The sequence below is a fragment of the Ciconia boyciana genome, chromosome 18, assembly GCF_034638445.1.
Source record: "Ciconia boyciana chromosome 18, ASM3463844v1, whole genome shotgun sequence".
NCBI lineage: Eukaryota > Metazoa > Chordata > Aves > Ciconiiformes > Ciconiidae > Ciconia > Ciconia boyciana.
Window position 1 is genome coordinate 7,479,213 of NC_132951.1, and position 27,508 is coordinate 7,506,720.

General features: G+C 52.0%; 3 protein-coding genes across 3 annotated transcripts in view; all 3 read right to left on the reverse strand.

The window, feature by feature from the left end:
• Positions 1 to 1,688: 1,688 nt before the first annotated feature.
• On the reverse strand, positions 1,689 to 6,910 carry LOC140661425 (alpha-1-acid glycoprotein-like). Its single transcript, XM_072883537.1, has 6 exons — positions 6,797 to 6,910; positions 6,113 to 6,255; positions 5,334 to 5,407; positions 4,501 to 4,611; positions 3,631 to 3,734; positions 1,689 to 1,805 (listed from the first exon to the last, which is right to left on the reverse strand). Exons 1-6 carry the CDS (start codon positions 6,908 to 6,910, stop codon positions 1,689 to 1,691), a joined length of 663 nt encoding a protein of 220 aa, XP_072739638.1.
• A 1,399-nt stretch (positions 6,911 to 8,309) lies between these two features.
• On the reverse strand, positions 8,310 to 10,577 carry LOC140661376 (alpha-1-acid glycoprotein-like). Its single transcript, XM_072883407.1, has 6 exons — positions 10,467 to 10,577; positions 9,655 to 9,797; positions 9,360 to 9,430; positions 8,911 to 9,012; positions 8,567 to 8,667; positions 8,310 to 8,372 (listed from the first exon to the last, which is right to left on the reverse strand). The coding sequence occupies exons 1-6, from the start codon at positions 10,575 to 10,577 to the stop codon at positions 8,310 to 8,312; spliced, it is 591 nt and encodes a 196-aa protein (XP_072739508.1).
• A 2,386-nt stretch (positions 10,578 to 12,963) lies between these two features.
• COL27A1 (collagen type XXVII alpha 1 chain) overlaps positions 12,964 to 27,508 on the reverse strand; it is a 164,343-nt gene continuing 149,798 nt past the window's right edge. Inside the window, exons 46-61 of the mRNA XM_072883342.1 lie at positions 26,348 to 26,401; positions 26,164 to 26,271; positions 25,662 to 25,769; positions 24,080 to 24,187; positions 21,714 to 21,767; positions 21,052 to 21,114; positions 20,513 to 20,566; positions 19,740 to 19,775; positions 18,635 to 18,652; positions 18,207 to 18,242; positions 17,846 to 17,872; positions 17,538 to 17,603; positions 16,958 to 17,126; positions 16,677 to 16,786; positions 15,653 to 15,871; positions 12,964 to 15,065 (exon numbers count right to left, since the gene is read on the reverse strand). Coding sequence (XP_072739443.1) covers positions 14,919 to 15,065; positions 15,653 to 15,871; positions 16,677 to 16,786; positions 16,958 to 17,126; positions 17,538 to 17,603; positions 17,846 to 17,872; positions 18,207 to 18,242; positions 18,635 to 18,652; positions 19,740 to 19,775; positions 20,513 to 20,566; positions 21,052 to 21,114; positions 21,714 to 21,767; positions 24,080 to 24,187; positions 25,662 to 25,769; positions 26,164 to 26,271; positions 26,348 to 26,401 — 1,377 coding nt within the window. The 3' untranslated portion in view covers positions 12,964 to 14,918. The remainder of the gene's footprint in view (positions 15,066 to 15,652; positions 15,872 to 16,676; positions 16,787 to 16,957; positions 17,127 to 17,537; positions 17,604 to 17,845; positions 17,873 to 18,206; positions 18,243 to 18,634; positions 18,653 to 19,739; positions 19,776 to 20,512; positions 20,567 to 21,051; positions 21,115 to 21,713; positions 21,768 to 24,079; positions 24,188 to 25,661; positions 25,770 to 26,163; positions 26,272 to 26,347; positions 26,402 to 27,508) is intronic.

Here is a 27,508-nt window from a genome sequence, read left to right on the forward strand (position 1 = left end):
GTGCAGTATCCCTAACTCTCTGTTCAGAGAAGTGAGTTTCCCAGAAAAGCTGGAAACTCTGCAGTCCAATTATGCCCTCGAAGGAACCTGGCTTATAGGGTTTTCAAAAGAAAGGCTTTGTACAATTTTTTTCTGCAACAAGTAAAAAACCAACCAGGAGCTATCCTTGAAGGTCATTCAGGAACCATAGCTGGTAGGGCAAGCGGCCTCTGGTTTGGTTAACAAAACTTGCCGTGGGGGCCAGACTGGGTTTGTTGGTTCCTTATGTCTCTGACTGTAATTCAGGGCTTTTATTCAGCTATAAATCTACTTATAAAGTCTGGGTCCTTGTAATCTGAGCCACTGCTTTCCAGTGGTGTCAGCTTCGGTCAGCTGAGACGCTTATCGACGCTCTCTGGACTGCAGTGCTCAAGGCTGCTGGCAGCATCCCCTCTCGCACCGCTGCCCTCTCCTACCCTTTAACTGTCTCGCTCCTCGAGGTGGGGGATTATGTTTCCTGTCACAAGCTGATAAAGATGTGTCTGAAGCAAGGGCTGGCCAGGTACCTGTGCCCTGAGACCAGGAGGGAACTGGCTGTCCTTCACCTTGTAAAATTCATTTTTTACTACAGGAATCGGACCAAAGGCTCAACACTGAAACGCTGCCCAGTAAACAGTGCTGTGCAGGGACAGGGCACCCTGGTGCCAGAGAGGGAGGAGCAGGGCTCTGCTTCACTGTGTTCCCTCCAGCTTTTCTCCTTTTCTTCCTTTTTAAGGGAGAGATATTTTCAGTGCTTAATTACTAGGTTAGAGCTGAGACAATTACTTTCCAGACACGCAGCAAAAGCAGTCTCTTTTTAAACTCCCCCCACTTTCACAAACACAGAGCCAAGCTGCCTTCCTCCCTTTGGGCTGGGGGTGCGATAAGGGATGTGTGAGGTGCCTGATGAGTGCAGGGGCGTAGCGGAGGCTCGGAGAGCAACGTGAATCTTGGCACTTGAACCTTCTCGCCTCCAAGGTGCCGACTTATTGGGAAATGAGGAAACCTGACCTTTTTCTCTGGGAAGTAAAAAATCCAGCCTGGGTTGGGTTAGCACCCTCTCTGTCTCTGGCAGGAGGATAATTTTTCAGTGTTGTCATATTATGTTGCAAACCTTGCTGTGGGTGAACATTATTGGGAAGCTCTTGCCCAGTCCCAAGGGTTTGGGCAGGAACATCTGCCCCAGCTGGGCTACTTCTGGCAGTCAAGCTGCTGCCAAGAGAATTGGGGGATTGCTTCTAGCTAAGCAGCCTCTTCCTCTCAGACTGTACAGTTAAAAATAAGTTTCTAGCCTTCTATATATTCCAGTTACACATCAAATGCTCAGCATGCTCATTTAAAATAGTTAATGATTGCCCTCTCCTGGTTAGCCTCTCTTACTGCTTCATTTTAAGTACTGCTTTTTTAGTAGAGCTCTCTTGCAAGCTTGGTGTGAAGCTGAGCGGACTGAATCAGCGCTGGAAAAACTTCCAGGTGTCACCTTGTCTTGCATCCCTGATTGCTTAAGGCTGACTTTTCCCAACTCCTAGTTGGATGACACACAAGGTGAATTGGGTGTTCAATTTCTTTTTGCAAGCCCCACTTCTGATCTCTTCAGAACCCCTGCTCCCCAGCATCTCGGCAACAAAATGCATTGAATTTGAGGAAAACATTTATTGCCTAACGTGGCATCAGTTACCCGTGCTCCCGGGCTGGTGGGTACCCGGAGGAGGTGATGCTGTCACTGCAGCCACGGGCTCCGTGCATGGGTGGTTTCCTTTTTCCATTTCTTTCACTTGACACAGCTCCTTCCAAAACAACAAGGATGGGATAAGTGGAACTGCCAGTGCACCAGCAGGAGAGAATTCACTGAAGAAAGAAGTATTTTTATTTCCCTTTTTATCTGATTATAAGTCTAAGAAGGCCTAGAGAAGCTAGGGGCTTCCCCGCGCTGCCCCAGTCGTGGACGCTGCTTGTCCGGGTGCTGAGCTGCTGCTGGTGCCATTTTCCACGCCTGTGCTGTGAAGAGGAAACCAGGTTTCTGGAGCAGAGCCGTACTACACTGGCGGGTCAGTAAGCGTGCTCTGAAGGAAAGGGGGATCCAATCTTTTTGAGAAATAAAAAGCTTGTGCTACCCAGCCATTCAGAATTAGCGTGGTTCGGGCTCTGCTAGTGCCTTGGACCGATGCTGGGGTACGTGAGTCTCTGCACCGGTGCGCTCTTCATGTCCATCTCTCTCAGCCTGATGACAAAGGTCCCCAAAATCTGTTCTGCGTTCATTTAATTGGTTTCATTTTACTCCTCAGATGCAGTGTCCTGCCTCTCGGCGGGGCACGTAAACCCTTCTCTGCTAACAGCGATCACCCTGGGGCTTGTAAGGACAAACGGTTCTGGCTTATGCCACTCACCTTGGCTTTCTCTAAATGTAATTTGTCTTGCCCAAATTTAAATGTGATGCAGCTGCTAATTTGGGGGAGCTGGGTCCTGCCTCCCAGGTGCTGCCCGTTGCCTACTGGGGAGAGGAGACCTGCCCCGTCACACCACGAGGGTTTCAACCTGCTCTGTGTCCCTGTCCCCAGTTCCCCTGCACCTGTGAGGGATATTTCTAAAAGAAGCATGTTGAGGCTGGGGGGTGTTGGGTGCTACGCTGGGTCCAGTCCAGCAGCTCAGAGCGGGGATTTGGGCACCTCTGGAAGCTCAGAGTCTCCTGCTGTGGATGAGCAGATGGCCAGGACAGGAATGGATGGACAGGAAAAGGTAAGATGTTTTTTTCACCCCCCACTTTGCAAAAGGGAGCCCCATCAAGCTGGCTTGGGGACTGCGTCATTTGCAGGATAAAATGTCCTAAATCAGGTGGCAGAGGTTAGGGCTAGGGCTGGGTCTGGTTAATGTTTCGATGGAAAAACTAAAGGAAAAAGTCTGGTTTTGTGGGAGTGGATGGTGTTGCCTCTTTCCTGACGGTCCGTAGGGCCGGGAGCTCCGGGCTGGACCCCAGCCCAAAAGAAGCCTCTGTGCTGGACGTCCCTGCGCCGGGGCGGGAGGAGGACTGGCTCGTGCAATCTTCCTGAACCCCGTTTACAGCCAGCCAGGCCGTGAACCCGCTCCTCACGCAGACCTTGGGGTGCCAAAAAAGCGAACCCTAATCTGAAAACAACCCGAGGTTTTTAGGGGTTTAAATTGCTGTGGCTTCGGCTGAAGCAGGGCCATGCAGTGCCCCGGGGCACTGGCCCCTCCTGCCCCTCGCTGCAGCTCCTGGAGGCGGCTGGCCTCTGCTGGGGGGGCAAAATGAGGAATTCCAGGGCAAAATTGGGAATTTCGGGGCAAAAATCCCATGCTTTAGCTATCTCCCCCCTAGCAGGGGAGGCAGGCGGTTACCAGATTTCCCACTGGAGATGCTCGGTGCAGGTATTTGCTTTGGGGAGTCACTGCGGGGAAGTTATTTTAAACGACTGTCGCAGTCGAATCAACCTGCTGTTACTTAGTCCCCTGAATAATTTCCACCACCTTGAAAATCTCTCTCCAAGACCCCAGTTTGGCAGCTGGAGCTACAGCCCGGGGTCTTGGCACCCCTGCCCGGGGTGGGGGGCCGCGGCGGCTCTGCCGACCCTCGCCCACCCGCGAGCGGCCGTGTACCGTTTTCCAGGGCGCGTACACGATCTCCTCTTCGCTCAGCCCCAGGCGCTTGGCGTGGCACTCGAACTCTTCCCGGTGGGCTGTGCTCACGCTCAGGTTTCGGGCTGCAAAAGAAGCATTTGCCAGGCGTTAAATACAGACCGGTGGCCTCGGCATGGCCCTTCGAGCCACATCCCTGCCCTTGCTGCCTCCCTGCCCTGCGCTCCTACCAACGCTTGCTGCGGAGGGGGTCTCTCCTGGGGTCTCTCAGCCCCCGTGGTGAATAGACCTGAACAAAACCAACCCTCTCCCCAGTTAGCTCTGGTCCTGTCTGCTTTAAGGGGTTGCAGGATACTCCGATACTCCTGGGGCATCGGGAGGGACCGAGGCTGAGTATGGAGGCAGTTTTCTATACATGTCTCCAAGCTCTCTTAAGCAACCGTTTTGCAGCTTGGAAGGGCAATGGGAAGCCTTATCAAGGTTTAAAATGCTGCTTTATGGGGTTGTGGTGGATCTGATCAGCTTTGCCTGTGCCGGTACTGCAAAGCCACGTGCTCTGCCCTGGGAGGTAAGTACCGAAAAATCATGGTTAGCTTGAAAATATTGAGATTTTTTACGATGATATCGATGCTGAATTGTATTTGCTTCCTGTTCGTTGAATATTTATGGCGTAAGTAGGTTTTGTCTTTAACTTGCTCTTTCTGCTCTGCCAAGAGATTTAGGTTTTAATGGGATTTGTAAATACTCCCGTGACCCCTGGAGCGGCGGTGTCAGGAAAATCACTGACCATTGGCGAAACCAAGTTCCTGCGTGGTTGTAGCTGATAATTTTATGCGCGTGTTTTGGTGTCCCATGATAGCTTTAAGTTACTTTAGGGTGGAGTTTGCATACCATAGAGATACAGTCCCAAATACGTCCTTTCCCTCTGCAGTTGGTACTGGATGAGTAAAACGTCTTCAGAGCTGAGGTTCATCAGTGTCCCCACGGTTTGCTGGCTCTTGGCTTCGAGAGAACAGAATCGGGATTGGGAACGGCCGCGATATTCAGATTTTCAGTGCTGCAGCAGCGATAAACTGCAGCCTGGGTGTGGGCAATGCCCGTAGCCCCCGGGATCTGATGTTGTGCGAGTTGTTCGGCTCTCGGTTTATTTGAATTGTATTTCTTAAATGTGGGCCTGGGGTGTGAAGGAGCCAAAGCCGCCCAGCTCCTGTCCTACCGTTGCAGTGTGCTGGGTGGCACGGCTCGCTGGTGCTCGGGGTACGAGCGGGGGAGCTGCAGAAACGTGGATCAGCTGTCCCCTGCTCGCAGCAATGCCCTCTTGGACCGCGGCTGTGGGCTTTGCAATTCCCACCCCAAATGGCTCACCCTCTTTCCTCAGTGAGGAGGAAACAATTTCAGAGCTGAAACCTGCCACAAACGTTCCCCTCCTCTCCCACAGAAATTGCTGAATAACGTTACAAACGAGGCAGTCTCCTTCCATGCGATGCACGCGGGTTTGCTCCTTGCTCCTGGCACGGCATTGCGTCGTGGGGTTTAGACCCAGCGTGCCCCCGGCCCTGGGGAGCCGTCTGGAGTCCACCAAGGCTTCCAATGGACAAAGCGACCCGGGAATAAAATGTGTCAGGTGATGTAAAACATCGACACGGGCCCTTTGCGTGCCTCAGCCCTTCCAAAAAACAGCCTGGGTGATCACCCCGAAGGCTGCGCCCACCGGTGCCGCTCACCGTGCTTCACCAGCGTGGTGTTACCCGCGCCAATTTTGAAGTAGGTGGAGTTGTTGGTGAGACATTGGTCCCCCCTGGAGAGAGAGAGAGAAGGAAGTGAGGGGGGGGAAGGAGAGCAAAGACCCCCAGCCGTGGGCTGGAAAGGACCAGCAAAGCCCCGGACCTGGCCCTGGCCCCGCAGGGGGCACGTGCCCCTGGCCCTGGGGTGGGAACCCGGCTGCGCCAGCTCCTCCGCAGGGTTAACTGCTCTCACTGCTGAAATTAAGCCATTTCTCCCCTGCATTTGTCTGACCTCCACCTGCAGCTCGTGGTCTCAGCCTTGTCCTGCCCAGCTCAAGGGCTCCTCGGTGCTGAGAGGTTTTCCACCCCAAAACAACTGAAATTGCAAAGAGCTGCCTGTGTTGGCCCAGAAAAATTCATCCCCTTCAGGTCTGATGCTGGGGCGGGGGGGAAACAGCTTTTGGTGTCTGGCAGGGTTAGCAGCTGCAGGGACCTCTGGAAAGGTCTTCTCCTTGCCTGCGTCCTCCGTGCCTGCAGGGGTTGGTGCCTGCAAGACTTCTGCACCCTGCAAAATTTGCCTAAACCTGGGGGCTGCTGAAATAAATATATAAAAGAAGGGGTGAGGAAGAGAAGGGATGGGAGAGCATGCACAGAGCAGCCAGGAGAGACTCTCTCCTTGGGAAAACCAGTCTGAAGCCATGCTCGTATCTCGCTGCGGGGACGGCAGCGCGTGGGAGGAGATGGGTCTGGGGCAGAGAGACCCGAGGGTTGCATCTTACGCGGCCACGCGCTGGGTGATGAGCAGCTCCTGCTCGCCGGCGCGGGGCTCCACATGGAGGTGGCCGTGGTCGATGACCAGCATCTCCAGGAGGTGCCGGGGGAACTGGGTGGCCCCGGCCACATACAGCCAGGTCCCCAGCAGCTGCGGGGAGAGAGGAGCAGGGCGGTGAGAGCTGTCAGGTTTGCAGGGGGAGCTCTGTGGAAGAGATTCCTACCCTCCCCGTGGCAAAATTGTTATTTTTGACCTCAGGCTTCTGCATCACACCGGCAGCAACAGAATGAAACCTGTGCAAACGCACAGGGGAAAAAAAATAATACCTGAATGTGGGGATTGGGAAACGGTGTTGGCGTTGGCTCCGGTGCCCCTGCGTGATGCAGCAGGGGCAGGACAGCCCTGCGCTGCCGCGGGGGATTTGCACCAAAAAATACCCAGGCAGCCCCCCTTGTTTCGAGGTCGCCTTTGGGACTTGCTGGGGGACCACGAGAAAACTGGGTAATTCGAGATGTTTTGGAAAGCAGACGTTTCCTGTTTGTTGTGGATGTTTTGCTGAAAGCGCCTTGGCAGATGTGCCAGGGGGCGAGGGAAGGTTTCCGCCTTTCCCAGGGGACAGTGAGGCTTAGCAGAGCACCCACAAACTCATTGCAGGAGTGGGACAGCCCCCCGGGGCTCGGGTCTCTCCTACCTTTGATGCTGTGGCGTTGTCTGGGTGCTGCGGGCGCGGGGCTCTGCAGGGGAAGGGGGCCGCGGGCAGCAGCACCGCAAGGCCGAGGACGGCGGCGACCCCGGCTGTGGCCATGGCTGCCCGAGAGCGAGGAGCGAGACAGACAGACGCGCTCGCTCGGCTGTTTGCTTTTGCAGCCCTGTGGGGGGGACGGGACGTGGCGGGGGCTGCTGGCCCAATGGTGGTGATGCAGCCAGCACCTTTTGGGGACATTGCCCAGAGAAGAGCCGTGTGCCTGGCACCGAGCTCGGTGCTTGCCCTGGCCTTGGCTGTGGTTGCTGTCAGCGAGCGTCAATAGCTGTGGGCTGTCGACGTGGCTGGAGATGATGGGGCCGATGCACTTGCTGCATTTTAAACTAAAATCTGCCCTAAATTTGCCTGTTTTGTTCCCCATGAGCAGCCACCATAGTTCCCTCTTACTCCACAAACGAGGCACCGTGCAGCCCCCCACCCCGGCACTGGCTGGGGTGCAGCCGTCCTCCACCTTGGGTGAAGCCTGGGGGGCTTCAGAGAGCCACCTTCTTCCTGGGCAGGAAGGTATTTTCCCCCTTCTTGCCAAAACAGGCCATAAAAATGGGGCTGAAAGGGCCTCAGGAGGTCACCCCAGTCCTGCTGGACATGTCCCCTGCGGTGGCTCCCCCGACCCCCAGGTCCCGCTCCCATCCCCGTGCTGCTGGGCAGGGCAGGACCTGCTTTCCCGGCTTTATTTCTCTTTGCCTTTTCCTCTCCGGTAGCAGAGCATCCCCAAGTCCCTTGGTCTGGCCCTGGGTGATGGTTTTTCCCGTCCTCTCCCCCTTCCCCTGCTCGGAGACACCCAGGGAAGGCGCGATGTCACCTCGTGTCACCCCAACCCGCTGTGACCCCTGCGCAAGCTCCCAGCGCTGACGGAGCCTGGTGGGATTTGGCTTGAAAATTCAGGGGGGGATGTCTGGATGCGAAAACTGCCTCGGTTGGTTTGAGTCATGGTGGAGGAAACCCGAAGGCGTCAGTGGGTTTGTGCGTATCCCCATGGGGTCAGGGATGATGGGTGGGTGCTGGCATCCCGACGCCCCGCGGCTGGAGCGGACCCGCCGGGTGAGGTGGCTGGGAGGGTCCCGTGCCAGCGTGGAGCCGGCCGGAGGGCATCATCTCCGTGCCTGTTGCCACACTCGGCCCTGGCAGGGTTTCGTCCGGGGCTTTTCGTGCCTCTCAGCAGGTTGGGAGATGCGGCATCGCGGGCAGGGCGGGCAGGAGGGGTCCTGCCTGCGCTCCCGGTGAGGATGCGGCAGGAGCGGCGGGCGGTCGTAACACCCGAGTTTATTCTGCGTGCGGGCGAGAACAGGGAAACCGCACGTTTCATCCGTGAGGAAAAAATGAAACCTCGATAGAAAGTCCTGAGGCTGAGCTGAGCCCGGCTGGGGCCTGCAGGCAGGGACGTGCCCATGGAGGGGCTGGAGGAGGATGAGGATGGAGCAGCCGACCTGGCCCGCGGGGGTTACTCCAGCTGCGGCTCCCCGCCGCCTTTGCCCGTCTTCTCCCTGGGCAGGGGACAGGCGTCCTGCGGGAGAGGGGGAGAGCGACTGTCGGTGCCCCCTTGTCCTAAAACTGCCCCAAGAGCTGGGAATGACCGGGGAGGAGAGGGGCTGCGGGTGGGGGGACACCGATCCTACATCCCCCCCGGGACCCCCGTCCCAGCTGGTGGCGGGAGCTGGCCCGGGCTGGGGCTCGCCCACCCTGGGGAGGGGTTCGGACCTTTTCGGAGGTGAAGAACACCTCCTCCTCGGTGAAGCCCAGGCAGTGCAGGTGAGCTTTGAACTCCTCCAGGTGCTCCTTGCTCACGTTGGGCGTCCGCGCTGCCGGAGGAACGGGGCGGTAAAAGGAGAAGGGGGAAATAAAAGGGAGTTTTAGGGGGTGCTTTGCTCCTTGGTGGTCCCCGTGGTGTGGATGGGGAGCTCGCTGCTGCCCACCCCCATCTTTCCCCTCTCTGGGGGGAAAGGGGCTTTTTGCCCTGCCTGCAAGGGCTGGGTACGCCCGTGCCCATCGATGTGTCCCCGGGCAGGGATGTGCCCCACAGATCCAGGGCAGCATCCACTCACCCGAGAGGCTCAGACCCGGGAGGTTGCCATTGACGTGCTTCAGGATCAGCAGGTCCTTGTCGCTTTGGATCAGTTTGGCCTCGGAAACCGACTGGTCATCGACTGGAAGGCACGGGAGAGCAGGGTGCCCCGTTGGCGAGCGTTGCCCCGTGCCAGGGCTCAGCCCGGGCAGAGCCGGCAGCGCGGCGGGGGCTGCTCACCCCCTTTACCCCGGGAGGCTCCTCCCGGTGGGGCCTGGTCGGGTCCCACAGCGCTGCCATACCCATTGCATGGGGTGGAGGAAATTTTTTCCCCCCCACCTCCGGACATGTTTTTAGGTGTAAAAGGGCCTGGTGCCGGGGGCTCAGGGTGCCAAATACCAGGGGGCAGAAGTGGGAGGGGGCAAGGTGCGGCTGCGGTGCCTCCCCCCCCACCCCCATTCCGGCCCCGCGCCACGGCCGGGGCTTTACCGTGCACCAGGCTGGAGTTGTGCCAAAAGACCTGGATCTTGCCGGTGTTCTTCACCACGCACGTCTCGTTCCTGCGGGGCAGAGAGGTCAGATGGGGCAAATACCCCCTAAACTGCCCCAACCAAACCTGAGGGATTCAGAACTCAAGCTGGGCTGCAGAGCTTAAATACATTTGGCATAGCTGCTCGCCAGCCCCAAATTTGTGGAGGTGTCTCGGCCCGGAGGATGGTACCAGCGGGTGGAAATGCCCCCGGAGACAGGGGAGCTGGGTGAGGGGGTGAATCCCCGTCCTTACAATCTCATGATTTCGGTGACGTTGAGCTCGTCCTCGTGGCTGCCGGGAGACAAAGAGAAGGTTGCGTGTTTCACCGCCTTCAGCTCCACCAGGTGAGGCGGGTACCTGGAGGCACCGGCGATGTAGGTCCACTGCCCCAGGAGCTGTGGAGAGGAAGGGAGCGGGGGACAGTCGGGGTCTGTGCCGGGTTCACCCGCGGGGTGACCATGTAAGTAAAAGCAGAGGCCGTGCCCTGCCGCCCTGCGGCCACGAGCACCGCCGGTAGGTGACCGTCCTGGGCAGGATCCGGGCTGGGTGAGGGGCTCTTGGTTCTGTTCCCTCCCCGCTAAGGCGATGCTCCAGCTCCCAGGATGGCCAGCTTGTGTCTGTGGTCGTGTCCCTCCTGCTCTGTGCCCAGCTTTCATTGCTTTTGTCCCATTAAACATCCCCAAGGGACTAAATACTGTTTATACGTTGAAGGGTTTTGCGGATGGAGACTTGTGACCTGAGTCCCTGTCACTTGAAGGACTTAAAATAGAGCGGCAAAGCGCTGGGAACGGTGCTGCCCAGCCTGGTTTGCACGGGGAGATGGAAGCAGGAGCCCCCCAGAAGTGCCTGGTCATGAGTTTATGGGTGCAGAGCTGCAAAGGCTTCACCCCGTCCCTGTGCTCCTGTGCAGAAGTCTTGATTTTTTTAGGAAAATAAGCACGGACAGGCAGTGAGATAAGAGCCAAGCTGCTGATCGGGTTCGTAACCTCTTCCTGCACCCGTAACTGCGAGCGATGCTGATAGGAAAGGCGAGGACGGGTGCCCCGGCTGAGGGCAGGGCTTACCCCAGGGATGGTGGCATTGTCGAAGGTGACCGGGACGAACCGGGCGCAGCTGGGGGGCTCGGCGGCAAGGGCGAGCGGCAGCCCCAGGAGGAGGGCGAGGGAGGCCAGCATCGCCTGGCCGGCTGAGAGGAGGCTCCTGCTCTGATGGGATGTGGCTTGGCTCCGTCCCTTATATATGTCCGCCTGCAAAGCTGGACGTCCCCAGCCCCGACGTGCTTGTTCAGCCGCTGGGCTGTTTGCTCAGGCATGAAGCAATAGCAGGTGGAGGAAATTAAGCTTGCAAAAGCTTGGATTTCTCCAGCAGAAAAGTTAAAAAAAAACCCCAACAACCAAATCCCAACCCCACGTTTCACCAATACAGGCTTCTGTTCTCGGAAACTGCAATTAATTTTGCGGGTGCCTGGCAAAGCGCTCGGCCGGCTCCAGGTGTGGTTGGAGGCCTCAGGGGCACCGACTGGCACCTGGACGTACGTGGCTTTCCTCCACAGGGCAAAAAACTCCCCACGCTGATGGTCACCCGCGGGCTGTAAAGGATTCGGGTCTGCACCGGCGTCGCTCCTCGCTGGGACGCAGGGCTGGTGCCGGGTTCGTGTGTGGTCTCGGGGCGGGGGGAGTTGGGGTGGGGAGCGCGCGGGTGCTGTTGGGGATGGGGCCATGAACTGGCTCTGCCGTTCGGTGTGCGCAGCAGGATTAGGCCCCGTACAAGATGGGAGCCCTCAGCACAAGAAGGGCATGGAGCTGTTGGAGCAGGTCCAGAAGAGGGCCATGAAAACGATCCGCGGGCTGGAGCACCTCTGCTACGAGGACGGGCTGAGAGAGCTGGGGTTGTTCAGCCTGGAGAAGAGAAGGCTGCGGGGAGACCTTATAGCAGCCTGCCAGTACTTAAAGGGGGCCTATAGGAAAGACGGGGACAGACTTTTCAGCAAGGCCTGTTGTGACAGGACAAGGAGCAATGGTTTTAAACTAAGGGAGGGCAGATTTAGACTGGATTTAAGAAAGAAATTTTTTACAGTGAGGGTGGTGAGGCACTGGCCCAGGTTGCCCAGAGAGGTGGTAGATGCCCCATCCCTGGGAACATCCAAGGCCAGGTTGGACGGGGCTCTGAGCAACCTGATCCAGTTGAAGATGTCCCTGCTCTTGCAGGGGGGTTGGACTAGGTGACCTGTAAAGGTCCCTTCCGACCCAAAGCATGCTATGATTCTGTGGCAAGCTGCACCATTTAAAAACAAAACAAAAACCCCAACATCTCCTTCCCCTCCCCAGCGGTGCCACTTTCCCGAGCCCACCCTACCCCAGCAGCGCCGTGGGATCCCCCAAGCCGTGAATTCTGCCGGATTTTGCCCTGTCCAGCTGAGCTCCCTGTTGCGTGCAGGTGGCTTTGCTGTGCTTGCTGCTTGCGGCTCGTCTCAGCCCAGCCTTGCAGTGATGAAGTGGCCTTTGGGCTGTGGATGCTGATCACATACCTAGCTGATTACTTAAAATAATCTAAAATAACCGCTAGAGACAGGGACTTCTTTAATAAATCCTGGCTGGGGGGGTACGAGGCAGGGGAGCAACCAGAATCTCTCTATTTAACAGTGTCTTACATCCCCTCCAACTTTGGCCTCGTAATTAAGTGCATTGATTTATTAAATGTGTTTGCTTTTTCCTTGACCGCAAGCAACGTGTTTCAGGAACGGCTGGGTCACGTGAGAGACGGTCAGCCCCAAACGAGCCATTTTTTTAACGCGCTGCCAAAGCTGCCCTGGTGCCCTTGCCCAGCAGCCCCCTGTGCCCAGGGGGACCCTCGGCCCCTCCAGCCGCAGGAGCGCTGCCGGGAACGGGCGCAGCACGGGGCGAGCAAACACGGCGCGGACCCTTCCCGCTGCCCCTGACGCAACCCGGGACTGAAGCGGCTCCGCGGCGCGGTGTGACCGGGTCACCCCTGTGTCCCTCTCCCCGGCTCGAGGCTGCGGGGGCTTCGCTGCCGTCTCCAATGTGAGCGCTGCCTGTGCCGGCAGAGACAGCCACCAGGTTGGAGTCCGTCGGCTGGGCTGGGGCCAGGCGACCTCCTAAGCAAGGAGCAGTCGGCTCCTGACTTTCAAAGTCAGCTTGGAGCAACTGAGATGTGATATGGGCTTGAGCAATGAAAAAGATCAGCTCAGCTGTTTTTTCTTTTTAAATTTTTACATTTTATTTTCTTTCTTCTTGCTCGCCGGCACTGTCTCAGGATGGGGATTTGGATGATGAACGGGCTGGCGGGGCAGGGGGGTGACGCACAGCAGCGGGGAGCCATCGGGATCCCCGGGATCCTTGTTGTGCATTTAGCATCATGCTGAGGGCTGGGCAGGTCGTGCTGTGACCGGCACCGGAGGAAGCGTTTCGGGGCACGGGTTGGGCTCCCCTGGGGGTCTCTGGGCTCTTGCACCAACGTTGGCACCCATGGGCTATTTCTGCACCTCTAACCCACTTAGTTTCCCAGGAAGAAGTGAAAAAAACCATACCAGTCCCATTTCATTGCCTCAGTTTTAAATATTTATTTAAAGTCCAAAAAAAAAAAAGAAAAGGAAAAAAGCTTTAATGAGAACAAATGGTAACTCCAGCCTCGAGAAAACACACAAAACCGATGGCGAGAGGACGAGAGAGGGAGAAACCCGGGAGCGTGGGAGTGTGTGTGCATGGGAAGGCAGCAAGCGATGAGCGATGGTGATTTTGGCCTGGGGGTGCCGGGGCGAGCCGGCCCGTGCCGGGGTGAGGTATTTCTGAGCAGAGGCAGGGCTGCGTGGAGGGTGAGGTATTTGGGACAGATCTTGTGAACCTTTTCTGATGGTTGTTGGAAACCAACCAGCAGGCAGTAGTAAAAAAAAGAATACACAAAGAGAGACTCACATATAATTTTTTTTTTTCCTCAAAAAAATAAAATCCATAGTCCATATGAGACATGAAAACTCCAAACAGGCACTGAAGCGTTTCTGATACAGTACAGCTCTGATTACATCAATATTATTCCTTATATAGAATTAAAGATTACCATAATTATCCTCTTTTAAAAAAAAAAAATTCCTCCAAATTTACATATAGAGACTAAATTTCTACAAAACTTAACAAAACAAGACCCCTCCAAGCCCGGCTGGGTTCTGAAACAAGGTACCATCAGGTCAGTCTTGACAGAGGGGCCAGACAGAAGGGTTGCAGAGCTGGGGTTTAAATACGAGAGTAGACCAGGGAATCACTGCACGCGTGAGCTGGCACGGATGCGTGGCCCACGCGACTACAGCAAAACTAGTTACATGACAACCGACTCAAAAATAGCTCTTTCTGAGGCTCAATGCTTCCAGATGAGCTGTATCCCTCACTCCCCTCCCAAAGCAGTGAAGTGCTGATTAACTAAAAAAAAAAAGCAAATTTGCTTTTAAAATATCCTGTAAGTTATTTTGGACACGCTTGGAGTTGTTGCGCACGCTTGACATCCACGGCGATTAAAGGATCCCTTTAAAGGTGACTGTTTCTCTGATTTAGCTGTAGATCATAACCGCCTCTCTTCCTAGAGAGATGGTCCTATGGGCTTTTTTTTTGGGTCTGTGGCAAGACACTGTAGCACCTTCACAACCTTAAATAGTTTAAAGTCATATATATAAAATAACACACTTTTTTAAGAGCACCAGAGATTTCACAGTGAGAGGTAGAAACAAATCAGACGAGCCCATCCTCTCTTTCTATTTTAGCACCAATCTCTTCCCCTCTCCTCCTTCCATTCCCCCCTCTCAGCTTCGGGACTCTCCCCTACCCCAACACGATGCATGAGAAGGGACGTTGATTAAACTCACCCATGGAAGGAGGAACTTAGGTTTTTTTCTGTTTTTTTTTTTTTTTTCTTTTTCTTTTTGCTTTAAATAATATAATATATATATTTTGTTTCTTCTAATATTGCACATCAAAATGCTTCCGGTACACAGAGCAGCCAGATTCAACTTGCAGCTCCGCCTGGGAGACCTGATGCAGCACGTGGCCATCCAGAAGGCGACAAGCTCTGAGAGGGAAGCTCTATCTTTTAATTGCTTTTCAATGGAAAGAACATTTGGTAACTCAGGAACCAGGTAAGACAAAATGGGGGAGGGGGAGAAAAAACCCACACGCTGCAAGTCGCCTGAGGTTTCTCTCGATATTTTCTTTGGTCATGGAAAAAGCTTTGTGTGTGGAACCGCTTGCAACATCTAGTCCCCTGATCCCTTTTCACTGTTCACGTCCCGACTGATACCCGCTTCCCCTACGTCCTTGTTATTCCTCCTTTCAACGGTCTGCTGAGTTCAGTAGATCACGGGTTCTTTGAGACCTTGAGCCAAAGGCTAGAGCAAGAGTTGACCCAAAAGATACAGCCCAGCTGTCCTTGCTGCAGAGAGGTGGGAGAGCCTGTGTAAAGACATAGGCCAAACATGGGGTCAAAGCCTTGGAGCCCGGTTTCGATGGCTTTGTTCAAAGGAAGCACACGGGGCCGACCTCGAGGTGATATTGCTTTCCTGGCTCGGACGGGGGAAGGTTGTAGATGTTGACAATTGGCAGCTGCTGAGGGTCCTGCGTCCGAAACGAAAAGAGAGTCCGATGCCAGCGTCCATCCTTGATCTGTGCAGGGAGGAGGGACACAGAAAAAGCTGTTTAACTGGGGGAGAAGCCTGCTAGAAAGGAACGAGTTTCACGAGGCATAAGCTTGAGAAGCCCTGTGTGAGACAAGGGGCTGCCCTTTGGCCTGAGCAGGTCTGGTGTGTGGCTTAGAAAGCATTTTGGGGAACCCTTTATCCAGGTCGAGCTGATGGAAACCGAGCTTGAAAGGGCATCACCAAACACAAACTCCTAATGCAGTGAACCCGAAATGCAGACATGCGGCTACTGACTCGGTGAGACATCAGGCAAGAGCCGAGGCCACCGCCGTCGGGTGGCAATTCCCGCTTCTACTGTTTAACTGCTGCTACACGTGACACGTAAATTTGGAATTTAATTTTTTGCTTTCTATTTGAAGGCCACCTACTTAACAGGAGCCGCTATAGTACCCTGGACTGGAAAATTAAAGTGGTGAACAGGTAAACTAAACCCTTCTCCCTCCTTTTTGTGTAGAATAAGAAGCACAGCTATAACTTGAGCCTTGTCATGTGCCCTGAGTGGGTTCAGCCTGGCATTTCTCTCCACCTCTCCCCTCTTTCGCAGCAACGTACCTTGCAATCATCAGCTGCCACTTCTGGCCTGAGCTGCCCATCTGCCTCAAACATCTGTCCGTTCCAGGCCCTGAAGCGCACGGCTTTTTCCGAAGGTTTCTCGGATGAGCCTTCCCGCCAGACGGAGGTGTTCAGGCAGTGGATGGTTATGTGCTGCACCACCTCTGAGCTCAGGAGGCGGAGGAAGTTCATCTGGACTCTACCGATGTCAAAATCCAGCTGTGAAGGTGACAGAGACATTAGGGCAAACCCCTGGAGCGGGGCTGGAGGGAGCTAGCAGCAGGGTTAGTGCAAGATGTGATAGCAAAGGAGGTCTCTGTACTCTGCTCAAGTCTGGAGGTGGCCATGCACGGATGTCCAGAACTGGATCTGGCGTGAGGATGGCACAAGGGCCAGATGCCAAGTCAACCGGGAAAGTTTTCATGGGGACACAGCAGGTTCTTTATTTTTCAGAACAAACGGGCAGGTCCTTAAGTAGGAGGAAAATAATGTAAACTTTGAATTCAGTACACGCTTCTGCAAAGAAGCAAAGCAGCAACAGCAGGTTCTAGTTCACCTGCAGATGAACCCACATATTGTTGTTGGTATTTTTTGGTACAGGTGCTTCCTCAAGAAAAAACCTGTAGCATTAACTTCACTGGAAACTTGTATATTTAAGCTGACCTCACTTTTTCAGGTGGCAGAAAACAAAATGCAAGAGTGACCTGAACATAAGTTAATTCAACAAAGCACTTGGGAGCAGCGTGTTTGCAAAATTACTGGCCTCTGTTAAAGTTATGGGTTAATTAAACATTGCTGGAAACGTACTGCTTTGTCTTGACAAAAGTCAACAACAGTCTTAGGTATATTTTTTAACTACATGAGAACAGTCCTGAACGTTACAGCTACACTAACTGTCCTGAGGAGAAAGCGGCGTGCTGTGCCATAGTGGTCACTGTCCAGTGTCCCGGGCCAACACACCCCTAGGTAAATATTTCGTAACAGTAGTATGGGAAATGCCGTGCTGGGGTTGAGCTGCGTGTACCTTGGAGACAGTGACGGGGCTGAGACACGTCTGCCCACCGTTGGTGAAGTTACAGATGACCTGTATGGTGTCTGAGGAACAGCCAAGGTTTGGGTCAATCCAGTAGGTACCTGAAGAAAGAGAGGATTTGTGGTTTAACAAGGACACTTAAACTTTTCTGTGAATGAGAAAAGGAAAATTTTGATTTCTGCATTACTGGTCCCAGGGAAGGAGACCTGTTTGGGCCATGTGAAATGGCCCTAATGGGAGGATGCAGCCTTTGCACACTCAGGGCTTCCTACCATCGTTCATCTTCTGTTCACAGTTCATGAGGTCTCGACAGATGCGTGCAGGGTTTTCCTTGGTTCCCAGGGGTCTTTTGATGCTCTGAATGAGGTTGCTGAGGTAGTGTAGAGTCTTAAAGATCTCCCCTCCGTGGTCCAGCATGAGAAGGTCTGGATGTTGGTAACCCTGGAGAGAAAAGGAGGCAAAGTCAGGTGTGCCTGGGGCACCAGGTGCTGTAACCACAAGGGTTTCTGCTTTATCTTTGGGAAAAATCAGTGGGTCAAAGACAGGCTGTGCTGGCTGGGATCCAGTGAGCTACAGCCCTTGCACTGTCCCGAATGGGACATTTCTGAAGTGCTCACAAAGTCATGATGGCAATGTCATGAGGTCTGAAGCTTCAAAAACAAGTAACACAACAGAACCACATCCTTTAGCTGGATCTTTGCATGCATAAACCCCAGTTATTCCACGAGAATAGCAGACAAACCAGAGCTTTGTGTATATAAACTTTAGGCACACAGAAAGAACATGCAACGCTGTGACCGTTCCCAGTCTACAGCTCCACAAAGACCAGTGAGTTCAAAAGTACCCTCGTACCTCTGTCTTGAGCGCGGTGTTCGAGTCGATTAGTGTCCGGAAAGCTGCCCCAAAGCCGTCTTGTTGCTAGTGTGGGGTGAAAAAGATGGTAACTGAGATTGTTAGAAGCTGAACATGCCCTGATGCAAGCAAATGCTTCTCGGTCTAGGGCTGCGATTCAAGCAGTGTTTTGCTAACACAGCATCTCTTGCTGGACCTGAGTGTGTGTCTCCAGGGTCCCAGCAGCTCTTTCTGGATGTCCCATCAGCACCTTGGCTCTGCATGACTTATTATCATCATTAACAAACGTACAGAAAACAGCAACTTACAAATGAGGCTGGAATTCCTGGCGGTCCCTAGAAATCAAAGCAAAAAAAGGGGCATCAGCCAGAAAGATGGGCAGTCACTATTGCAAAGATATTGATTCATGTCCTTCTGAAATCCTCTTTCCCCTGGAGTCCCTCAATGCAGACGAGTGAGAGAGGCAACAATGCTGTCTCTATAAAATACTTGGAGATGGTTTGGACTAAAGCACAAGAAACACTAGTCCATTCACACACACATTTTTGCATACGAGGAATGGGGCTAAGCTATAATTTCCAGTGAGTGAACAGTCCCTCTGGAGAGTATCATGGCAATAATTTTAGCTTGTTTCAATAATGTCTTTGAACTCTTTCCACATAGACCTACCGGAGGGCCAGGGTGTCCTCGTGGGCCTGGAGGACCCTAAAGACAGAGTGGCATCAGTTAGTGAAATGTCTCCAGTTTGTATTTCCATTTCTCATGGTTGTCACCAGCATGAATCTGTTCCCTGCTGAAATCCTCACGATTTTTGACATTTTACAGCATCTTCTCCCTCAAACCCTTCAGGAGACAGGAGGGGGCCCCGTTTCCTCCATCTCCCAACTCTGGGTGCATCTGTCTGCACCTGGTCCATTCCTACTGCAGCCCTTGTTCCCAGCCCCTTGCTCCTTAACTATCACTAATGCCATATCCCCAGGTACTTATCACGTTCCCCGTGTGCACAATTACCCACCCTGCAGCTTTATATTTGCTAAAAGCAACTGTTTTATTTGATTACAAGATATTAGTCAGAAAAAGTGATTCCAAATACTTACCCTTGGACCTTGCAGACCCTGCAGGAAAATATAAAGAAAAAAAAAAAAAAGGAAGATGCTGTCAGAAGATGCTCATTAATAAACCAAAATCTCCCTGTACAGCCATGCGCTGTTCCCAAGGTGCTTGCGCAAGGGCTGGGTGCTGCACTGGAGGGACAGTGCAAATGGGCCCAACGGTGCCTGGCAATGGCAGAGAGGTTATCGCAGCAAAGCATGCTGACGGCCCTGACACTAGCAAATGCTCGCTCTGGGGCTCAGTCCCCACCAGCACGCTGTCCTCTGCTGTGCCCATGGAACTGGAAGATGGTGAGCAAGAAGAAACAGAGGCAGCACCCTGGCTTGTTAGAAATGTGGACTGGGATTTTGGGTATCTGTCGGGCATTTGCTTGTAAGAGGTCTCATTTGAAGAAGGCATGAAGCAGCCTTCTGCACTAGCCACACAGCCACGGTTGCTGGGCTCCGATGCCTGGACCAAGCCCCTGCATGCAGGAACAACCCCTGGTTGCTAAAGGAAGCAACCTGGAGAGCAGGGGGACCCATGTTATGGGTAACGAGGATGAACAACATGTATCCAGTATAGGCCATACATCCCCTGTATGGTGAGAACACCAAGGAGCTATGAGAAGGTATAAAAGTCCATCAGACCCCCCGCAAGAAGGGGACCAGAGGAAGAGCAGAAGGCGAGAAGGTGCCCGGGCACTGGTCCCCAGCTGTTGGGGCTGCTTCTGGGCAATGCTGCTACTTAGACAGGCCGCGTGCCCCTGGCAGGGACAGCCTGGGGCTTTTTGAGCTGCCATTCACTGTGGTTTGTTCCTGGAGACACCACGGTCAGCTGTAAAGTGTGAGCTTTTGCCGTGTAATTGGGTTAAGTAAATGGGAATTTTAACAGCAGAGTGGGTGTATAAGTGCACACGCGGATGTGTGTGCACATACGTGTGTGTGCACACGTATAGATGTGTACGTCTTGCCCTCGTGGGAGCCTGATGCCACCACGCTGAGCCGGAGCCCAAGCGGGTGCAGCAGAGCCCAGCGTGCCTCTCGGTTGTTCAAAGAGAGGGACCCTCTGAACGGCAGGATGCACCCAGGGGTGCGGACCAGCACTTACCATTTCTCCGCGGCTGCCTTTGTCTCCCTTGGGCCCCTGTTAAAGCACACGAGGTGGCTGTCAGTGACTGTTAGCAAGCTGCACTGCCTGGATGTGTTGCCACCCAGAAGCTCCTTGCAAGGACCCAAGTGCATCTCTAAACAAATCAGCTCAGGTTGTCGTGCTGGCCCACCCATCCCGAGGTAAAAAAAATAGCCATTACTGGACGTTTCGGTAATGTCCGAGTTCATCTTACTGGTTTTCATCTCTGCTAGTGGCAGCCTCTGTACTGAACTCTGAGTAACTGCATCCTCATATTTTCATGAAGCACTGACCTGAACTTTAGTCTGTGTTCAGCACCTTTGGTGTTTTGCGGCAGGCAGGGCTTTTCAACACTTCCCAGAATCAAGCTGTTGCCAGTTTTCATTTATCATATTTTTTTTTTTGTTTCCTGTGTGTTTTTGCTTCCCCCCAGGCCAAGTTCTTTGGAAAATCTGGCAGCTTGCTTTTGAAAAACTGCAGTAACATTCTTGTCTTCTAGACTGAGCCAATCTATTGAAAAACTTGCACTTAGGTAGAGTTGCTCCTCACTTTTAAGCTAATAATCTTCCTGCAGCTATATATGCAGCTAAGGACTAAAGCTGCACTTCTCTCAAGCTGCTCATCTTAAAGACCATTTTGTTTCCCTCGTTATAGCAGGACTTGGGCTTTACTTATGCTGGCCTCAAGCATCTCGGATCTCAAACACTATGCTCTTCTAAAAAGTACAGGCAGAAAAAAAAGCAGATACTTACTGGGCTTCCCATGGGACCCTGAATGCCAAGAGGACCAATAATTCCTTCTTTTCCCTAGAAAAGAAAAGACACACGTGAACCATCACATGGGAACTGACGGTCGCTGTTACCCTGGCAGACTCAGTAAAGACACTGACTCTCTTTGCCGCTTTTCAGCAACATGATCGTGGTATTCGCTGTAGCTGAAATTAAAAACTGTTTCAAAATGCAAGTCCAAAGACACAAGCCGGCACAGTGTGGTTGTCACAACCCATGTAAAACCTCAGAAATTCTGGAAATAGATTTCAGTGTAGCTGGAGTGGTCTGTGCAGCGGTCATAGCGGCATGACTGTCTCCAAGGCGAAGCGACCTGTGCACACGTGGTTACCTACAGATGTGTTCGGGTGGCTCAGAGGTGGTACCGTGGCCGTGGCTTGTCTGCCAGGCACGCGGTGAACAGTGCACTGTGCTCCTTATAGCAGCCTGTAGCCTCACAGAAATAGAGGATGGAGGAAGGAAGAAAATCCTCCCAAACCAAACAAACTGAAAAAACCACTCACCATGAGACCAGGTGGCCCACGTGGTCCCTGAATGCCTTTGAAACCAAGGTCTCCTGGGGGGCCCTGCAAGCAAAAATGAGACGCCAGGTCCCCTTAATAAACATACTCCATGTTTATGCCCTTGCTTACAGCTCTGCTGCAAGGACAGAGGTGCTGCCTCTTGTATATGGGAAGGGGAAGGTCCAATTTTTAAAAAATTCTTTTCCCACTCCTGTTTTGCAAGCCCTTTACTTTCTACAGAAAACAAACCGGTCCCCTTTCACCAGGCAAATTATATCCTGATAAAATGAGTCTAAATTTCAAATCAAGGCTGTCAACATTAGGAATGCATATTGGTGTCTCAGGTACAGACTGATGACTGATGCTGGAAATACAAGTGTCTGAAAGATGTTCAGGTGGGGGAAACAGCTCCGGGGTCTGTAGGACAGCCTTTTTCTCTCAACCATCTACCCATTTTAACAGGAATAAGCTCCAACAAAAGCATATGTAAATGCACACTCATTTAACAAATGAAGATGCATAAACTAAAGAAAGTCGGAATCACGATTCAATTTCAATAGTTTTCGCAGAGCTGCTAGTAGAGTCTTTGCAACAAGTATTGCATTGTCTGTCCCCAGTAAAGAGAGACTAGAAAGCCAACTGGTCACAAGACAGCCTCTTACCTTTGGCCCAAACATGCCCGCAATCCCTGGAAATCCTGCCTCGCCAAAGTCTCCCTGCAAATAAGCACCAAGACAAATACAAGAACAAAGAGCAACAGTAAGTTCACATTGAATGACTGGTCACTCGAAGACACGCCAAGGGTTCAGAAGCTTCAGAGAAAGAGAAATCCATTAGTATTCTTCACTCTGAGCAGGACCGATCAGAAAGAAGTACGAAAGAAATCTGAAGGAGGAATTACACAAACATCAGGCTAGAAGCAACTCCAGAAGATTTCATAGACTCGTAGCGTACTCAGATCTCATAGACTAAGCCTTTTTGCCCCCAGAATGGGAGGCATACCTACACTATTTCTAGCAGATGCTTGTCTAGCTTGGACCACAGTCAGCAGAAGCAGGATGGAGAGCATCTACTCTGAGATTGATCTTGAAAGTTCATGCTGCAAAAAAACCAGCCTCAAAGCCCTTTAAAACAAGCTCTTCTTTTATTTCTAATACCAAATGGACTGACCTATTAAAGGATAATTTCAAACTATGCTCATTCAAGCTGTCAAAAAAGTGCATGTTCCTACAACATAACCTCCTATTCAAACCCAGAAAAACTGTGCATATCCCCTAATTCTTTTCCTATTCAACCCTGCAGGGATTTTTGCTCAATTTCTTAAGAAAAATAATAATAAAATATTTGGAAGGCCATCAAGCTTGGATTAGCACTTAGCATGCACTCTGAGAATAAAAAAACCACACTGGGTAGCGTGTCCTTGTATAAACACCCTGATTTCACCACGTTTGAGATGTATGTCATTTGATATTTCTGGGCTTCTCAGATGTCAGAATGTGAAATGATTCAACGTTAAAAAAAAATGGGTCAGAAACATACACCAGATGATTCATCTACAGTCTTAGGAACATCAGAGATGGAAAAGGCTTGTTTGGACTCTCGGCAGGACTGTGTGACCCATGCTGGATTGTACTTTATGGGATGTTTTACAATGTCTTGTTCAGCCCAGTTGTAAATGACTCAAGCGATGGGGTTTCCACCACCTCTATTACAAGGCCATTCCAGAGTCAGTCTAGAGACCTCACTGTCAAGAAGTTTTTCCTGCCACGACAGTGAGAAACTGCTTGGCAAGAAAGGGCTTGGTTGGACTCCGTGGAGCGTAAGAAACTTTCCAAGGATACAGATTGATTTAACTGCCCATTTACAGATCCTGGAAAGGAAAACTGCTACTAATGGAGGACTAAGGTCTCTCCTGCATTAGGAGAACCAACCAAGCCCTCTTTCTACAGGAATTTTGGGCAAAAGTAAATGGGACATCAGAAAGGTTTAAATGCCATGGAGTCATCTCAGCTAAGGGGACCTGATCACTAGTTATGCAGCAAGGTAGGCAATGGCAATACTGGGGAAATGAACCTGCCACTTGTGGACACAAGAGGCAAAATGATATTGTTATTATGCTGTGGGCTACTATCTTTCAGCTTGAATACTGCCATCACAAGTTTTTATATAAAATATACAAACAAGTATATTTTAATTGAGGTAGTTTGGGTTCATCTTGTCCCTTGTTTTGTATTAGTCCTAATCTCTCTTTTCCTCATGTTAGTTTTACATCTGTGGCCTAACTAGATCCTCTGATGGTGGTCCCAATCTAAATAGCTCAAGTATTCTCAATATAGCCTCAGGCTGATAAAGCGTGACACATCAGTGCTAAACTGGGCAATCCCACCAGCACAATAAATAAAAGCAGGAAGGATTAGGAGCCTGCCTTGGAGACAGGTGTGGGAATTTAACTTCTGCTTTGACCGAGGGCTCTCGGTATTTCTCCCACAGCGTGCTCTGAACTCGCAGCTCCACCGCCCTCAAAACTGCACGAATGACGCCTGCTCCTGCACCTCCTGCATGTCCCAGCGGAGCTACAGACCCTCCTTTGCACCTTTTGGATGGCTTGGAGTGCATAGTTCACCTCCTAACACTCAACACCTCCCACAGGCTCCATGCACCGCGCTCATAACAGCTCTCATCAAAGACACTGCTGAGAGGTGTTTGAGATGGCTCTGCAGCCTGGCTGCCAGCACGCACCACGGCCTCGTAACCACAGGCACGAGGATGACGTGAACAGTCACGCTGTCTTGGGGAATGTAGGCGCCGATTAGACAGCTCTGTGCACAAGCGAGCAGTGAAGAGCAGGGAAGTGTGCATGCTGGAGAGAGCTGTGCCGGAGCTCCTGCACTCAGGCACAAGCTGGTTATGGGTTCCCCTGTAAAAGATCTTCCCAGGATTCGCCCTGCTATTCCAGCCTGCGGATCTGCACCCTCTTCTGCAGGAGACAGCTTGGAGCCAGGTCTGATCAGCTCCGTTCAGCACTAACCGGCTGTCCTTTGGGTCCCGGATCACCAGGGCTCCCTGGAAGGCCCATTCCTCCTGATGATCCTCGCTTCCCTGTTTGGCCAGTCTGTCCAGGCAATCCTCTTTCACCCTAAAAATAACAGAATTCAAGTAATTCCAAAGGGCAGGAGCTAAATATAACAACACGCAGCCGAAATAGCCATAGATGGAAAACTGGAAAAGAGTGGCTCATCAGGAGGATGAGGAATGTGGTTTCATCAGGAGATGCCTCAGGTCTCCTAAGGCGGATTGTTGCAGGATGTACAGTGTGAGAGCAGTGATGGGCATGGCTGCGTCCCCTCCTGAGCTTCAGGCAGAGCAGGAGCTTCAGCAGAGCTGTACCGCCTGCATCGGGGCTAAGGACAGCACGGGGGCGAAATGTCTTCTGTTTGCGCTTCCGTATGTCGGCTGTCCGGCCCTGCAATTTCTCATAATCTCTTCCCCCCAGCAGGCTAGCAATTGATGATTAATCCATCTAAAATGTTGAAGACATGCTGAGACTTCAGCTGGAGGACTTCAGTCCAGAGGCTGCAAAGCCAACATTTTCCCCAGCACCAACTCTGCAACTTAAGGACAAGAGAGGGGCTTCTGAGACCCAGCACCACACTTTGCTCCCCACCTCTTCCCCTTGCCAAGTGCCAGGAGCAGCACAAGCCCCAGAGACTCGATCTGGGGCAAACTGGGAGAGAGGAGCAAAGGCAGTGAGAGCCTAGGATGGTTGAGCAGCTGGAAAGGGGGCAATAAATTTCCCTGGAGCCAGGGTACGAGTCTGTCATACGACACAAGGGTCTTTCAGTCATTTCTGGTAACAGCCTGTTATTCTACCCAAGGCAGCTGGAGGGCAGCAAGTGACAGTTTAAGAGCGATGTGTTATGGGAGCCATAATTTAAATCAGACCCGATAGCCTCTGCAAACCCAGCTGGAGTCTTCCTATTTACAGAGTCTTTCTACAAACGGCTGAATTGCTGTTGGTCCAGTTTAGATCCTGTGACCTTGCCTGGACCAGGAAGAAGCCCCAAGGTCACTAAAGCAGCTTGTCCCTGCTTCCACCCACAGTGATGTCCAAGCCCACACTGGTTCCAGCCACTCCAATCTCGTAAATATATGCTAAAACACAAGGGGCACAAATTTCCCCTCAGCAGTTCAGGCCTTGCAAGGCAGCAGCTAGAGGACACCCAAATTTCCCACGGAGTCTTCCATCCTGGACATCCTACAGGCAGGCTGTAGCAGTTCCTTTGCAACTTCTCCAAGGCCATGTTTATTTAGCAAGGTTTCTAAAGAAAGAAGGCTAAAGTGTTCATAGTGTGGGTATGTGTATCTGTAGGCTCCTCAGGTCAGTGAACTTTGAAAAAGGTAGAAAGGTCTCTGGGACATTCAGCTGCTGTGAACATCATGAAGATGGATGGATGGATGGATGAGGAGAAGGATCTACTGAGCCTCTAGCTAAGTGAAAGATGGCAGCAGGATTTGAGACTTTATTAGACCTTGGAGAATCCAAGCTCTAGACACAACGGGCTCACTGACTGGATTGCTCGTAGCAGTACCTTCGGGAGTCAGAAACTCACCTTGAATCCTGGTGGTCCTTGTGCCCCGGGGAGTCCCGGTATGCCAGGGTTCCCTCTTTTGCCTGACATCCCTGTCACACCTTCTTCCCCATCATCACCCTGCTCTCCCTAGAAAAGAAACCCAGAAGAGGTTATGAAACAAGACGCTCTTTCCACCTCTGCACAGCTTCTGGGGGGACAGGGCAGTGGTGTGATTCTGCCCTCAGCAAGCACCACGCATCTGGGCATGGGTGGATTTGCAGAGATGTATACGGAAGTCTGTGCATGCAAGTATCTGTCAGGCTAGAAACACTGGTTTATTTACAGACTTGGCCATGCGAAGGCAGCTGCTGCATCTATGTGCATGTGAGATATGAAGAGGAGCATATGGTCCACTCTGGGTCCATGTTAACTGGAATATCTGTAGCTGGACTACATCCATTTCTCCTGTGCTACCGTTTAGTTTTCCAGCTCCTAAGTTGCATTTGCTATTGATGCTATAAGGTTACAATTGCAAACTCACCAGCATCCCAGGCACGCCATCCTTCCCAGGCACTCCGTCCACTCCAGGGGCACCCTCTTGACCCTGCCTTCCCACCACTCCTCGAGGACCTGGTAGCCCAAGGATGCCCTAAAAATCACAAAGGTGTTAGTGATGGAGCTCCTGGACAGCATTTGCTGGGGCAGAAAACTGAATTTTTACCTACCGGTGAGCCTCTGCTCCCTGTACTGCCCCGTGCTCCTTGCTTTCCTTTTTGACCCTGCAAGTAAAAAAAGACAGACATCTAAAATTGCAGCAGTTCTAGCACAACTCCACTTGGGAGCCTGACTTCAGGGTGTGCTTTTAGATAATGGTTGGAAAGAGTTTTATAAAAAGGAGATTTATAAAGTCAGTTGCTCCAACACTGGGGAATGAACTGCTATTTGGTTTTATTACAAGTGATTCTTCGTATGTCTTGAGAGTTCTAGGGCAGGAATGAATAGCTAGAAGGCAAGAACCTACATTTTTCCTAATACAGAGCAGATGAGGACAAATAAAGCAGGATGAACTCGAGGGAGGACTCAGTGCACTGGCAAACATTAGAACAAGATGCTTAAAACCTGCGTCCTCTGTCAGTTCATTGACAGCACAGTGCCAAACCAAGGACCCAGCAAGTCTCCTGCAGGGTTTTCAGTAAGAGCTTTTCTCTGAGGTAGCTCCCTCTATTTTGGTAAGTTAATGGAAATGAAAAGGATATCTTGCATTAAAATTTGCAATGCTGCTTTGTGAATAAAGACATAAAAGAAATACTCCTGAGGTTTATTAGCTGTAAAAAGGATTAATTTCTGCAGAATGAATGGAAAACTCAGCATCATCACCTACAGTAGGGCTCTCTTAGTGAGGTCATGTACTAAAGCACTTTTAAATTGAAGCACTGCATTTTCTGTGCATTGTTTCTCCATCTGCAGAGGACCAGGCAGGCCAGCTACATGAAAGAAATACTCCTGGGGGTGATTTCTCTGCTGTTCATTAGACCCAAAGGCAGTTCCAGATTGTCCATCGATGGGTAGAGTTTATTTATCTTATCTCCTGGTACGCTTTTTGCCAAGAACACCTACTGTAGGTTAAACTATCTTGTGGCATTACCCCAGCAGGGTCAGATTAAAAATCCTGACATCTGCCAAAGGGAGCAGGAATTTGCTGAGTATTGAGGTCACATACTTATGTTTTAGCAAATAAATTCCCTGATCTGTGAGAATAATTAGCAAGCTGTCATTATAGCCAGATGTAGAAGTAGGAGTAGATATGAGGTACCCCAATGAACCTTGAAGGACCCATGTGTGCTGTGTTTTCTTGCTCAGTAAGGGCAAGAAGTTAGAGGGGCTCT

What these genes read in the sequence shown, in the direction of transcription:
- LOC140661425 (XM_072883537.1), bottom strand. Translation starts at nt 6,910, where the DNA reads ATGGCCACAGCCGGGGTCGCCGCCGTCCTCGGCCTTGCGGTGCTGCTG. An exon ending in ACAACGCCACAGCATCAAAG is followed by an intron (nt 6,256 to 6,796) that starts GTAGGAGAGACC and finishes CTCTCCCCGCAG; the next exon opens with CTGCTGGGGACCTGGCTGTA. An exon ending in CACCACGCTGGTGAAGCACG is followed by an intron (nt 4,612 to 5,333) that starts GTGAGCGGCACC and finishes GTTCTCTCGAAG; the next exon opens with CCAAGAGCCAGCAAACCGTG.
- LOC140661376 (XM_072883407.1), bottom strand. Translation starts at nt 10,577, where the DNA reads ATGCTGGCCTCCCTCGCCCTCCTCCTGGGGCTGCCGCTCGCCCTTGCC. An exon ending in ACAATGCCACCATCCCTGGG is followed by an intron (nt 9,798 to 10,466) that starts GTAAGCCCTGCC and finishes TCCTCTCCACAG; the next exon opens with CTCCTGGGGCAGTGGACCTA. An exon ending in CAACTCCAGCCTGGTGCACG is followed by an intron (nt 9,013 to 9,359) that starts GTAAAGCCCCGG and finishes CGTGCCTTCCAG; the next exon opens with TCGATGACCAGTCGGTTTCC.